The sequence below is a fragment of the Aquarana catesbeiana genome, linkage group LG01, assembly GCF_042186555.1.
Source record: "Aquarana catesbeiana isolate 2022-GZ linkage group LG01, ASM4218655v1, whole genome shotgun sequence".
NCBI classification, from domain to species: Eukaryota; Metazoa; Chordata; class Amphibia; order Anura; family Ranidae; genus Aquarana; species Aquarana catesbeiana.
The window spans coordinates 245515847-245530584 of NC_133324.1; the positions used below are offsets into that span (position 1 = coordinate 245515847).

Sequence of the window (14738 nt, forward strand, 5' to 3'; positions counted from 1 at the left end):
TGGTGCATAGACCGTAGAGTTACCAGCAGTGCTGGTACAAGGCCATCTGGTGCCCAGGGCGAAGATGGCAAACTGCGCCCCCCCCGGGTATAAAGAAAGAGTCAGTGTCCTTTCAAAAACAGAAAACACTCAAAACAATACAACAATACAATACTGTAGCTGCAGCCTCGTCGCAGTATATGTACTGCGGCGGTTCAGCAAATGGTTAAATTGTAAGTTCACTTTACAGAAAATCTGTAAGGTGAACTTACATTGGACCCCATCCCCCCCGTCCTGCTAACCTGGAGTCCAGCGATCCCCCGCACTGACCCCTTTACATTACATAGCACCCTGCACCACTGGGGCCCCTTTACATTACACAGCCCCCTGCACCACTGGGCCCCTTTACATTACACAGCCCCCTGCACCACTGGGCCCCTTTACATTACACAGCCCCCTGCACCACTGGGCCCCTTTACATTACACAGCCCCCTGCACCACTGGGCCCCTTTACATTACACAGCCCCCTGCACCACTGGGCCCCTTTACATTACACAGCCCCCTGCACCACTGGGCCCCTTTACATTACACAGCCCCCTGCACCACTGGGCCCCTTTACATTACACAGCCCCCTGCACCACTGGGCCCCTTTACATTACACAGCCCCCTGCACCACTGGGCCCCTTTACATTACACAGCCCCCTGCACCACTGGGCCCCTTTACATTACACAGCCCCCTGCACCACTGGGCCCCTTTACATTACACAGCCCCCTGCACCACTGGGCCCCTTTACATTACACAGCCCCCTGCACCACTGGGCCCCTTTACATTACACAACACCCTGCACCTCTGGACCCCTTTACATTACACAGCCCCCTGCACCACTGGGCCCCTTTACATTACACAGCCCCCTGCACCACTGGGCCCCTTTACATTACACAGCCACCTGCGCCTCTGGGCCCCTTTACATTACACAGCCCCCTGCACCACTGGGCTCCTTTACATTACACAGCACCCTGAATCTCTGGGCCCCTTAACATTACACAGCCACCTGCAGCCCTTTACATTACACAGCACCCTGCACCTCTGAACCCCTTTACATTACACAACACCCTGCACCTCTGGACCCCTTTACATTACACAACACCCTGCACCCCTTTACATTACACAGCACCTCTGGGCCCCTTTGCATTACACAGCACCCTGTGCCTCTGGACCCCTTTACATTATACAGCCCCCTGCACCCCTGGGCCCCTTTACATTACAAAACACCCTGCACCTCTGCACCCCTTTACATTACAGAGCCCCCTGCACCCCTTTACATTAAACAACACTCTGGACCCCTTTACATTACCAAACACCCTGCACCTCTGGACCCCTTTACATTACACAGCCCCCTGCACCCCTTTACATTACACAGCACCCTGGACCTCTGGACTCCTTCAGTGTAGCCCCCCCGTTCAGTGCAGACCCCCCTTCAGTGTAGCCCCCCTTCAGTGCAGACACCCCCCCCCCCGTTCAGTGCAGACACCCCCCCCCCCCCCGTTCAGTGCAGACACCCCCCCCCCCGTTCAGTGCAGACACCCCCCCTCCGTTCAGTGCAGACACCCCCCCCCCGTTCAGTGCAGACACCCCCCCCCCCCCCCGTTCAGTGCAGACCCCCCCCCCCCATTCAGTGCAGATACCCCCCCCGTTCAGTGCAGATGCCCCCCCCCCGTTCAGTGCAGATGCCCCCCCCCCGTTCAGTGCAGACACCCCCCCGTTCAGTGCAGACACCCCCCCGTTCAGTGCAGACACCCCCCCGTTCAGTGCAGACACCCCCCCCCCTGTTCAGTGCAGACACCCCCCTGTTCAGTGCAGACACCCCCCCCCGTTTATTGCAGACATCCCCCCTGCTCAATGCAGACACCTCCCCCCTGTTCAGTGCAGACACCCCCCCTGTTCAGTGCAGACACCCCCCCCCCCCCCGTTCAGTGCAGACACCCCCTTTAGTGTAGCCCTCGTTCAGTGCAGTATGCAGCCCCCCCCCCATTCAGTACCTCAGATCAGCGCGGCGGCACATGCTCAGCAGATCTCCTCCCCCTTTTTGCACATAAACAGAGAGGAGGGGGAGGCGGCTTCACTCTGGTCAGCTGTGCCTGTGTGACATCTGGGATCGCACAGACAGCCCGCGGCCGCGAGAGGAGGGGGGGAAGGTAGGTGCAGCGGTGTCACCCTGCACCCCCCCTCCCCCTTGCATTACAATGTAGATCGCCTCTCCCTGCTTGTGCCTGTCACTGCGCCGCTGCCTAAATCCACAGCACTGCCACCGCTTCAGTCCCGGAGGGGGGAGCGGTCTGACACCCCCCCCGTGTGTGGTACCTGGGGCGACCCGCCCCCTACTTAGTACGTCTCTGCACAGCTTCGCAAGCAGGCGCAGCTCTGCAGTGTGATAGTCACTTGTTGCCCATGAAGTTTAAGAACACACTGCCTGCCAGCACTGCGCCCCCTTCCTAAAATAAATTGATCCGCCCAGGGCATCCGCCCCTTCCGCCCACCCCTTGTACCGGCCCTGGTTACCAGCACTTCTCCTATTAGCCCTTTGATGAATACATATCGTCCCTCTGTGTCTACTTTAGTGTCACGGCAGGTCCAGGGTATTTTCCCTGCAGGGAGTATTGACACACCTTTTGAATTTGTCGTTGGATTTGTGGCATGATAAGTTGTTTGAAAATACCATTTTTTCAGGCATGGTGGTGTGCCTGTTTTGAAGTGGGTTTCTTGTATAAACGCTAGATCTACTCTAGCTCTCTTAAGATCATTCAAGAGCATACAGCGTTTCTCAGGGACATTCAATCCCTTAACGTTCAGTGAAAAAATATTAACGTGGTCCATCACGCCCGTGTCAAAAGGGGGGGGGGGGGTTATGAGTGGGGTAGGGGGGATTGGTATGGGAGAGTACAAAGTCGGGGGATTAGAGAGGAGGGATAGAATAGAAAAGAGAGAGCAAGAATAGATCTAAAAAGAGTAGAGCGGATAGTAAGTACCAGAAATTGTCCTGTCCAGCTCTGTCAAAAAACAATTGTATGCAAAATTTTGCAAATAAAAACACTCCGGTTATCACTGGGAAGGAGATTCGGCCTATTGGGGAGGAGGTTAGACTACGACCGGGGGAGTCTGCCCGGCCGTGCCCAGCCTCCCCAGCCCTAGGTTAAAACTTTGGCATGTAATATGGAAAAAACAAAAAAACACATAAGGCAAGCGAACAGGCATTAACATATATACAATCCCATATGTAGTCATACGTGACCCCCGTGCCAAGTCATTAATAAAAATTTTATGTTAAATACCTGCAAACATTAGGTGCGAAAACTTTTTGCCCAACACAGGCGGAGTCTTTTTCCCTTCCATTGAAACTCTCCGGTCTGGACAGTATTTCTAACAATTCCTTGTCCATACCCACTGGTATTTTGTTGCAGTGTGAGCAGACCTGATTATTGTAAGTATCCAGTGTGGCCGTGCCCCCCCGGGAAACAGGGCCGCACCCAGCCTCGCAGGGCACAGCCACTTCCCTCCCAGGTTAAACCGGAGGGAGTGTAGGAGATTGCTGTTGTAATTTTCGGACCTGTAGGTCCCGCCCCTCCCCCCAATTAAGGGATTTTCCCCCCTTCTCCACCCAAGCTGGCTGGCACTGACCTCTGTGCAACATCAATGGTTTCTAACTTCCACCATTATAGCTCAGGAGTTCACTCCCATCCTGCATGGTATGGTCATTGGCTTAATATCTAAAACCCAAGAACATATTACAATAACATCGAGTTGTTACACCGTGGGGGGGGGTTTGTGAACCCAGGAGAGTACTTCTGAAATGCATCTGTAGCTATTCCTCCCCAACCCCCCTCTAGTGGGTATGAGCAGGGGAGGATAACATTCGTTTACAGAAAAAAATGAAGACTTTAAAACCTTTCTTAGATTGCAGCTGATGGTTTATTTTACCCTATCCCCCCACGATGACCAGACCTTCATATGACAACATAACAACCTGTATGAAATAACCATCCATTAGGTGTAAATGTTTCTACAAACCCGTAACTGCCCATTAGAGTCACAGATTTTCCCCCCTTCCCAGATACACACAGACTCACGGATCATGAGACCAGAACGTCTTGTTCACAGTATGTGGGTGTCTCCCTCTGATGACCCATTCGTTAACCCCCAGTTCTCCAGGGGGTTAACGAAGGGGACATGTCCTCTCAGTGACAACCCCGGGGGCCGGTTTCAGGTGTCCATATCACCCGGCAAAGGTAAATGTATGGGGATAGTTTGAGATAGTTACCCATTTTTTATCTCTACCACTAATCCTCAGTGTCCCACCACCTCCCACAGTCTATAACCCACTCCAGTTTTTGAATCCTAGGTTTGAGGTTAAACCAAGGAACAGGGATTATGGTGAGTTTTTGTCCGGGGGGAGATTTCGGCTTGCATAGGTGGCTTCAAATTGGGACAAGGTGTCAGGAGGCTCCAACAGGGAGGCCAAACAAGTGGGGATCACCAGGGGAGTACTGGGGAAGAGGAACTAGTGGCTGTGTTTAGATGCATACAATCTCACCGCTGAAACGGACGCTGCTAAATCTCCCTGGCCATGTAACACGGATCTATACCGGTTTCTCTGAGGTCTCAGAGAGCGAGATCTTCTCTGACTTGACCCACCTGAGCGGGGGCCGAATCGCAGGATCATTTGGAGCCAATCCGGGACATCTACTGGATTTGTTTACATGAACTCATACAGTGCAGGGAGTTCTGTTGGCGATCTCAGGGTGAAGAACTGCGAATGCTTCTTGAATGTCACAGCTATGGGAAAGCCCCATCTATATGTGATGCCAGAATTCTGGGCAATTTCAAGAACAGGTTTTAGCAGTGCTCTCCGCTGCAAGGTGGCTCTTGAAAGGTCTGGCAAGATCTGAATATTAGATCCATCGAATTCAATATCTCTCACCTCTCATGCTTTCCTTAGGATGATTTCTTTGTGCACATATTGATGAACCCGGCAAATTACATCCCTCGGGCGATTCGGGTCTGCGGATCGAGGCCCCAATGCTCTATGGATCCAGTCGAAGGTCATGGAGGCCGGGAAGTTATCTCCTGCTATGTTCCTGAATATAGCTAGTGTAGTTGCCGCCAGGTCCTCTGTACCCATGACTTCGGGTAAGCCTCGAAGTCGCAGGTTGTTCCTCCTGCTGCGATCTTCGATTTCTTCCAGGTGCAGCTGCCGGGTGAGTACCGCCATTGTTTGTGCGGCCTGCGTGTCTTCCACTTGCTATAATCTCCTCTCCAGTGCCGTCACCGAGGCTTCCCCTGCTCCCATTCGTTCTATCAGGGAGGTGATGTCTGAGCCAACCGCTGCTATGTCCTTGCAGTAAGAGGCTTCAAGTCTGCTGGCCAGGGATTCTATATCGGCTCTTGTAGGTAAAGCCTGCAGAAGCGCCCTCAGCTCCGCGTCGTCCGTAGGGTGAGGGGTGCAAGGTGCGGGTGGGCTGAGTCCTGAGAATCAAAGCGGAATATTGCTGGGGTCTCAAGGTCTCTTTCCGAGCTGAGTGAAGCCCCAGGAGGTGTCTGAGTCGCGCTGCATTGAAATCACATGTCCGCCGAGCCTCGTGCTGTCCGCCATCTTAGGGGCAGGAGATGATTACCGAGAGCCGGGGGAAGTAATTGTAAAATGTTCCGTTTGCTTGTGGTCTGGGAAGATGTTTCTTGTTGTGTTTTCCTCTGCGCTTCCCAGCAGAGTACATGCCTTATTTTCAGGGATTATCCGCTGATGTTAGGGCTGGAAAGACCAGGACGGACCGGGAGCTCCACAGAAACACGTCCTTACTCGGCCATGTCCAGACCACGCCCTGGGATTTGGAACTTTTTATTGCTTCAAGTTTACTGATGTTTGCAACAAATCTTCTGTATGGGACTTTTTAGCGATTTTTTAAAAACGCACCAGTTTTTAAATGTGATATCTAATTTTTGTGGCACTCTGCGTAAATTATCTGCATGGAACTTTTTAGCGATTTTTCAAAGTCGCACCAGTTTTCAAATGTGATATTTATTGGGCCTGTGAAGAGCTTATTGCCAGAAATGGTTGCCAACATGTATTGTCATTGTTGAACCTAAATACATTTTTTATATGCTGCAACCCTCCATTTAGACTTTCTGCTACATACTAAGCTTGAAGGGCAGGGCTCTGGTTGCTTGAGTTCATCTTATTAGCAGGTACTGTTCACCTTTCCTTCTACTATTTAAAACATTTATATATACACATTAGAAACGCAGCTGGCTCACCTCAATTCTTCGAACAGCATCTTCAATGGCAGCATAAGTAGATGCCATCTCCTTATCCACCATGTCACCCAGCTCTTCCTGTCTGATATCCAAGCTCTTGGGCCTCAATTCCTGGGAAACCAAACATTTCATGTAACTAAGCGCCTTTAAAAGTAAGACAACACTGGGGTTTAAATCTTGTAAGGTGCATACAGTGTCCTTTAGTGGAATCCCCCTAGGAATATATAGAGAACTCAGAGGCTAAATACTCAAAACCTGGCATGACTGTGTAAAATATTTGGGGAGATCAGCAGATTTGAATCTAGCTGGTGGCTGGGATACATCAGGCTTTTTGTAGGTGACAGACTACAAGGAGCCAGCAATTGCAGTGTTTTAGAATCCTTTTTTCAGCATCACAATCAGGGGTTCTTAGAGCATAAGATTACTCACAAAAGGAAGTGGGGTGGATTGGTGCATTTCATCAATCCATAGATGAAAACCTGAACTACTGAGCAGGTAGACTGTATTCCAGTAATATTCATTTTTAGCATAGCATAGAAAGTAGACTCTGCATCCAGTAAATATTATTTTACTCTTGCAAAAGAGGAAATGGGAGCTGGTGGAACTTTTAAGGTACCAAAGAAAGTAGACAAATTGAAAAAATATAAATTTACACCCCTCGTTTTAGAGACCTTGGTAGTACCCCATAAAGGAAATAACGTATTTATCAGCGTATAACACGCACCCCAAGTTTAGGAGGGAATTTTAAGGAAAAAAAACTTTTAGGAGGGAAGTTTAAGGGAAAAAAAAAAATTACATTTAAATGCCCATCAATGCAGCCTTATCAGTGTCCATCTGCAGCCTTGTCAGTGCAGCCTTGGCCCAGTGCAGCCTTGCACAGATTTAAATATGGCGCCACAGAGGGACTCAGTGGAGCAGAGCGAGCGCCGCCGAGATTGCAGGGACTGGGTGGAACCGAGATACACATAGCCGAGTGTACTCGGCTCTTCTCGGCTCCGCTCACAGTCACGCCCAGTCCCGCCCTATGATGGACATAACACAGGTCCAATGGCTGGACTGGGCGTAACTGTGAGCGGAGCCGAGTACACTCAGCTATGTGTATCTCGGCGCGATCGCTCCGCTCACAATCAGGGGGGATCGGCGGGGGATTGGCGTATAACATGCACCCACGATTTTCCCCTGATTTTAAGGGGAAAAAAGTGCGTGTTATACGCCGATAAATACGGTATATTCCAAAACCAAGTGTAATCTATTTAAATGTATTAATAAAGTTATTAAATTTCAAGATATAACACATAGATTATATCTCTTAGATTTATGACGCAAATTTATGTATAGCAATTTTTAGCATATCCATTTACATCTGTTGTTTCTTTTTTTAGTATATAATACTTGATGTGACACTTCTCCCCCCAAAAAGACTCCTGAAGAAGCTCTTGTGAGTGAAACATGTTGAGTATGAGTAAGAAGTGGCTATATGTGTATTAAGAAACTATATATAATCAGTGTAAATGTTCTTTGCGATTTTAAGAATTGTTTAAATAAATGTATATTTTTTCAATTTGTCTGCTTTCTTTGGTACCTTAAAAGTTCCCCCAGCTCCCATTTCCTCTTTTGCATTGATATAAAGGGATGCGGTACATTTTTTGAAAAATTTTGTCACCCAGTATCTTTATATATATAATTTTACTCTTGATTTTAATGTATTTTTAACAATTTAATATAGTATTTTGGATAATTACAGATCAAACGAATAAAATTGAAATGGCAGCACTTCTATCACAAATCGGTGCACGTGCGAAACGCTAATGATCTTTTTTACTAAAAAAAAAATAAAAAAAAGACACTACAAGAAAAGTATACCTCTCCCAGTCCAAGTATATTCTGTAATGTCCTTCTAACTTCCCCCAGATCTGCTTCTTTTAAGGACTGTTTGTCTTTCAACTCTTTCAGATACTGTAAACTCTGACTTCCACACTCCCGGCAGCTGTCATTCAGCCCTAAAACAAAGATATGCCTAATATGTTTAAAAAAAAATGGGCAACATTACAAAAAGATATCATAGCAAGGAGAGATGAACTTACGGTCTCCATGGTCTGGTGGAGCCAAGTGTGAGGTAGCGCTGCCATTTACAATGGTGTCCGCAGTTAAATGTGCAAATTGTGCAAGAGCTCCAACTAAATCCGAGGCATCTGAAGGGAGGAATCATATTGTCATATTAAAAACAAGCTTCAGGCATAACCTACAGGAAAATGGCTACAGAGCTATGCTGCATATCTACCATGTTTAATATTCTGCATATAAGATAGGACTTGTACAATAGTACAATGCAGCTGAATATATCAAACTGTATTATACTGTACTGTAGTTGCATTCACTACACATAATATGGCAACACTGTGTTCTGCAGCAGTAAGGCCGACTTCCTGTCTGCTGCTGAAACAAAAAGAGGAATTCTGAATAGTCTGTAATTTACATATCTTTGCGTACAATACAGGACATAGGCTGAGTATTCATAGAGCTTTGCTTATAAGCTCATACCTTCAGGTGATTGAACACTGGCAAAGCTTTAGAGAACACACTCCTTTGGCCTACCGTATAACCCTACCCCACTTCGAGTCCCCAGTTTTCTAGCAAGCAATGCAGAGTAACCAAGGAAAAGAAGGATGGGTGACTTGTGTCCTGTAGCGTACTCCAAGATATTAAATTTACATGGACGTCAAAATTTCTCTAATCTTAATTGTTCAGTACAGGGCACAGGCTGAGTATTCATAGACCCCAGGAGGTCCCCAAGCAATGAATAAGAGTGGGCAAACAATAGACAAACAGAACTGTGAAAACAGGCCCAACAAGGGTCAAGAGATCCAAATTCAGAGTGCTGCTGTAAGAACCTTGTGGCTGAAAGCTGCATTGGCAGAAGATAGGACATCCACCTAGTAAAACTTTGAAGAGGCATGAACAAAGAACCAGGAGGCAGCCTCACAAACCTGTGTCACAGAGGCTTGGTACTGGAATGCCCTGGAAACACCCAGCAATCTAGTGGAGAAGGCATGTAAACGTGCAGGACAAGTGATTTTCCTTTAGCGTGTAAGCTGCTTCACCAAAAAGATGTCCTCCTTCAAACTGCATATGTGTGAGGCATCTTTACAGGCAGCTTCAGCTGTCCAGGCTTTGATCCACAAGGTTCTGCACACAAAGTGGTGGAGATTAGAGCCATTCTGGAAAATTGCTTCATTACCCCTTCGAAGCATCCACACAAAACAACAAGCGAAAGGTAATCACTGTAATTGCTCAGTTAAGGCATGGTTCTTGAATAAAGGATTATGTTGGTTATTCATTGCCCTAGTCCAGTTAGCTACACATTGACAGAAATTGCAGCAACAGCTGGTTGCAGAACTAGTAGGCCTGCAGGTGTAAACACAGACTTTAAGAGACTCAAACGTCATATCTGTACAATCTTTGAATGAAGGAACATCTTCAGCTCGTACAGTGAGACTGAGACAGCAGAATCAATTACTTGGACAGACCATATAGCAAAACTCTTTTTCCATATATCAGAACTCTCTTTCCACTGGATAGAGCTTGGCAATGATTTTCAGAGGAGTGAAAATATTTTCTGAATTGACCCAATCATCATAAATTACAGGATAGGCTTCTCTGAAGAGAAAACCTTAGATTGTAGGCTCCTTGAGGGCAGGGACTGATGTGAATATACAATGTATATGTGAAGCGTTGCGTAAATTGATGGCGCTATATAAAGTTTTTAGGGATCGCCTATAGGTGGACAGAGTAGGAGATAGTCGGCGAGATTGGGGTAGGGAATTCCATAGGGTGGGAGAGGTTTGGGAGAAGTCCTGCAGGCATGCATGGGAGGAGATGAGGGAACGAGAGAGAAGGGGGTCTTGGGAGGAACAAGGAGAACGATTTGGTTGGTATTTTGAGATTAGGTTGGTGATATAGCTGGGGGCTGAGTTGTGGCTGGATTTGTAAGTAGTTGTTAGTATTTTGAATTTAACTTGTTGGGAGAGTGGCAGCCAATGGAGGGATCTGCAAACATTTTGTGTGAAGCTGGAACTGCAGGTGTATAGGAGCCTGGTGGTGAAAAATCTTCTACAGCCTCCTCCAACATTGCCTCTGGGTCATTTCATTTCCTTGTATGTCCATCTTGCTTATTTAGGGTCTAGCCCTTGTCCATTACTGTGGGCATAGCCCCAAAGGGGTCTTCAGGGTCTGGACCTTTATAGCACCCTGAGGCTAACTACACGTTGTGCAAAGTACTGAGGTGAGCGCCCTTGCAGGATCCAGTGCCCGAAGCAATATTACATGCGGTCCCTGCGGCATAAGGTTTGGGGTTTTACAGGGGGTTGCACAGATCTGGATGTACTGCTTCTATTGTATTAGAAGACAGTGAAAAGTTGAGGAATTCAAAGATAAAAGAAACTGGTTAAGCCAAGAGTGATTTCTCTGTAAGGGAGAAGTCCACCAGCAAAAAATTAAGACTCACGGAGTGGGGTAGGGTTATAGGGGAGGTGCTAATTGGGCATGTCCTCAAAAATTTTTCCAGCATCCAATCACCTGAAGGTATGACTGTAAATCCAGGGTCTATGAATACTCAACGAGTGTCCTGTCCGATTAAGATATTGAGTCAGCCTGAATGCTTTTTTGCCATTTAGGAGAAGCCTTGTTTTTTTTTACCAGTGAATACTAAGCTTCCGTTGACTGGCGGAGGTTGAGTGGTGGGCAGACATCTTCACAATCTCAGGAAACCTTGTATTTATTGATAAAAATACAAGGCTGCACTTGAATGACTGAGAAGAATTCAGACCGACACAATTTTTTTCATGCAGCAGCGCACCCATACTCTATGTAGCTGATGCAACTACAGTATGATACAAACACACACACACGGGGCCGAATCACTTTGTATTCAAAATAATTTGTGCGGGCCAGTTTGGCTCAAATAAACGGTTTAAAATCACAGGTCTAAATGAGTCTACCTACAAGGTCCCATGAAATAAAACTTTTGTGCTTCCCTAAAATCTTTTTCTTAGTCTCTATTGGGACTAGTTTAGAAACAGTCAAGCTACAGTGCCTTGAAAAAGTATTCATACCCCTTGACATTTACCACATTTTGTCATGTTACAACCAAAAACGTAAATGTATTTTATTGGGGTTTTATGTGATAGACCAACACAAAGTGGCACATAATTGAGAATTGGAAGGAAAATGATAAATGTTTTTTTTACAAATAAATATCTGAAAAGTGTGGCGTGCATTTGTATTCAGCCCCCCCAGTCAATACTTTGTACAACCACCTTTAACCGGGCATTTTCACCCCCTTCCTACCCAGGCCAATTTTTAGTTTTCAGCGCTGTCGCACTTTCAACGACAATTGCGCGGTCATGCAACGTTGTACCCGAAAAAAATTGACGTCTCTTTTCCCCCACAAATAGAGCTTTCTTTTGGTGGTATTTGATCACCACTGTGGTTTATATTTTTTGCGCTATAAACAAAAGAAGAGCGACAATTTTGAAAAAAAAACACAATATTTTATACTTTTTGCTATAATAAATATCCCAATTTTTAAAAAAAAAACCACACATTTTTTCCTCAGTTTCGGCCGATACGTATTCTTCTACATATTTTTGGTAAAAAAAAAAAAAAATATCGCAATAAGCGTATATTGATTGGTTTGAGCAAAAGTTATAGTGTCTACAAAATACGGGATAGATTTATGGCATTTTTTAAAAAAAATATTTATTTTTTTTTACTAGTAATAGCGGCGATCGCGATTTTTTTTTTCGTGACTGCGACATTATGGCGGACACATCGGACACTTTTGACACATTTTTGGGACCATTCACATTTATACAGCGATCAATGCTATAAAATTGCATTGATTACTGTGTAAATGTGACAGGCAGTGAAGGGGTTAACCACTAAGGGGACACAAGGGGTTAAATGTGTTTCCTAGGGAATGATTCTAACTGTAGGGGGCGGGGACGTACAATGGGAGGAGACCGATCAGTGTTCCGCTGTACTAGGAACACAGATCGGTCTCCTCTCACCTGACAGGACGTGGATCTGTGTGTTTACACACACAGATCCACGGTCCGGCCCGGTTAACGGGCAATCGCGGGTGCCCGGCGGACATCGCGGCCGCCAGGCGCACGCACCGGGTCCCGAGCAACACGGCGGGCGCGCGCCCCATAGGCGGCCGAGAAGCACAGGCCGTCATATGACGTCCACCCAGGATGGGAGATCCCATCTGTGTACGTCATATTACAATACGCGGGTAGGGAAGTGGTTAACTGCAATTACAGCTGCAAGTCTTTTTGGGGATGTCTCTACCAGCTTTGCACATCTAGAGTGACATTTTTGCCCATTCTTCTTTGCAAAATAGCTTAAGCTCTGTCAGATTGGATGGAGAGCGGCTGTGAACAGCAATTTTCAAGTCTTGCCACAAATTCTGAATTGGATTTAGGTCTGGACTTCAACTGGGCCAGTCTAACACATGAATATGCTTTGATCCAAACCATTCCATTGTAGCACTGGCTGTATGTTTAGGGTCGTCCTGCTGGAAGGTAAACCTCCACCCCTGTCTCAAGTTTTTTTTGCAGACTCTACCAGGTTTTCTTTTAAGATTGCCCTGTATGTGGCTCCATCCATTTTCCCATAAACTTTGACCAGCTTCCCTGTACCTGCTGAAGAAAAGCATCCACACAACAGGATGCTGCCACCACAATGTTTCACGGTGGGGATGGTGTGTGTTCAGGGTGATGTGCAGTGTTAGTTTTCCACCACGCATAGCGTTTTGCTTTTAGGCCAAAAAGTTCAATTTTGGTCTCATCTGACCTTCTTCTACATGTTTGCTGTGTCCCCCACATGGCTTCTTGCTAACTGCAAACAAGACTTCTTATGGCTTTCTTCTTGCCACTCTTCCATAAAGGCCAGATTCGTGGAGTGTATGACTAATGCAGTGTACACGTGACCGGACTTTGACAGCAAAGGTCCGACGGAACGAATCCGCTGGACAATTTGACCGTGTGTGGGCTTCATCTGACCTTTGCTGTAGAAAAATCAGACGGACTTTAAAAAAACGTTCATCTGTATGCTAGTCCGACGGACGAACGACGACGCAGAACTAGACCAACAGCTAGGTGTGGTTGGCAGAAAAATACTGGGACAAGACCCAGAACAACAGATGCTCCAAAGGGGAAATTTGGACAATTAAAAAAATCAGGTCCAGAGGAAAAGGCCAGCCAGTCTACATGGAAAGGCCCTCAGGAGATTTCATGATATAAAACAGAGGTTGCCAGGATAGGCAATAGATTGAAAACAAACATCCATGAAACATGAAAGGTGGCCTAACAGCACTGTATCCCAACAGATAGCCCAATAATCCTTGAGACTGGTGGGGAAAAAAAATCTAGGGGTACCCTCTCAAAGTCAGACCAACCAAAAGAGAGAGAAAGGTGAGCAAACGATACCTGTATAAAGGCAGGCATGAATGAGGGCATAAAGCCCAGATTGGTGTAGACAACACCAAAAGATGAGGATAAGCGGGGACGCAAGACCAAAAGATGAGGATAAGCAGGGACGCAAGACCAAAAGATGAGGATAAGCAGGGACGCAACACCAAAAGATGAGGATAAGCAGGGACGCAACACCAAAAGATGAGGATAAGCAGGGACGCAACACCAAAAGATGAGGATAAGCAGGGACGCAACACCAAAAGATGAGGATAAGCAGGGACGCAACACCAAAAGATGAGGATAAGCAGGGACGCAACACCAAAAGATGAGGATAAGCAGGGACGCAACACCAAAAGATGAGGATAAGCAGGGACGCAACATCAAAAGATGAGGATAAGCAGGGACGCAACAGCAAAAGATGAGGGTAAGCAGGGATGCAACAGCAAAAGATGAGGGTAAGCAGGTACGCAACACCAATAGATAAGGATAAGGAGGGACCGATCCACCTAAACACCTGCATGTGTCCCTGTGTCTAACAGAGGAAACCTGCTTAACCTTGATTAAAAATATATGGTTCTAAAAACCATCCAGCCCGCCACCACCCAGCAAAGAATCCTTAAGAAGGGACAGGAATCTCAGGCAAAGTGTATAGAATGCTTACCTCAGTTGGGATGGGAATGGGGCCTGGAAAAAAAAAATTCAATAGGCTGTACACCAGCCACAGAATGACAGATCTCAAAGTGATAAAGATCCATGAAGGGTTCCAGATGTACTTTATCCCCCAAAGGGTACAGGCAGCAGAATTCTAGCATGTTCAGCCTGTTGACAATCAGAGGGAACACAAAGCCATGCAGGAGGTGAAGAACGCCCAGGTGTAGCATCATCCTTTTCCCACATGGGAACCACCTGTGGAGGCAAACCATATGGCAATGTGTCATCTCTAAGGAGACTAGTGCGGTCAAACGTAGCACACGCTG

General features: G+C 46.7%; 1 protein-coding gene across 2 annotated transcripts in view; it reads right to left on the bottom strand.

Moving 5' to 3' along the window:
• Window positions 1-14738, bottom strand: part of HIP1R (huntingtin interacting protein 1 related) — a 244671-nt gene that overhangs the window by 31160 nt on the left and 198773 nt on the right. For both annotated transcript variants that reach the window (XM_073627456.1, XM_073627465.1), the window contains 3 exons: window positions 8371-8478; window positions 8150-8286; window positions 6287-6397 (listed from right to left, as the gene is read on the bottom strand). In XM_073627456.1, coding sequence (XP_073483557.1) covers window positions 6287-6397; window positions 8150-8286; window positions 8371-8478 — 356 coding nt within the window. The remainder of the gene's footprint in view (window positions 1-6286; window positions 6398-8149; window positions 8287-8370; window positions 8479-14738) is intronic.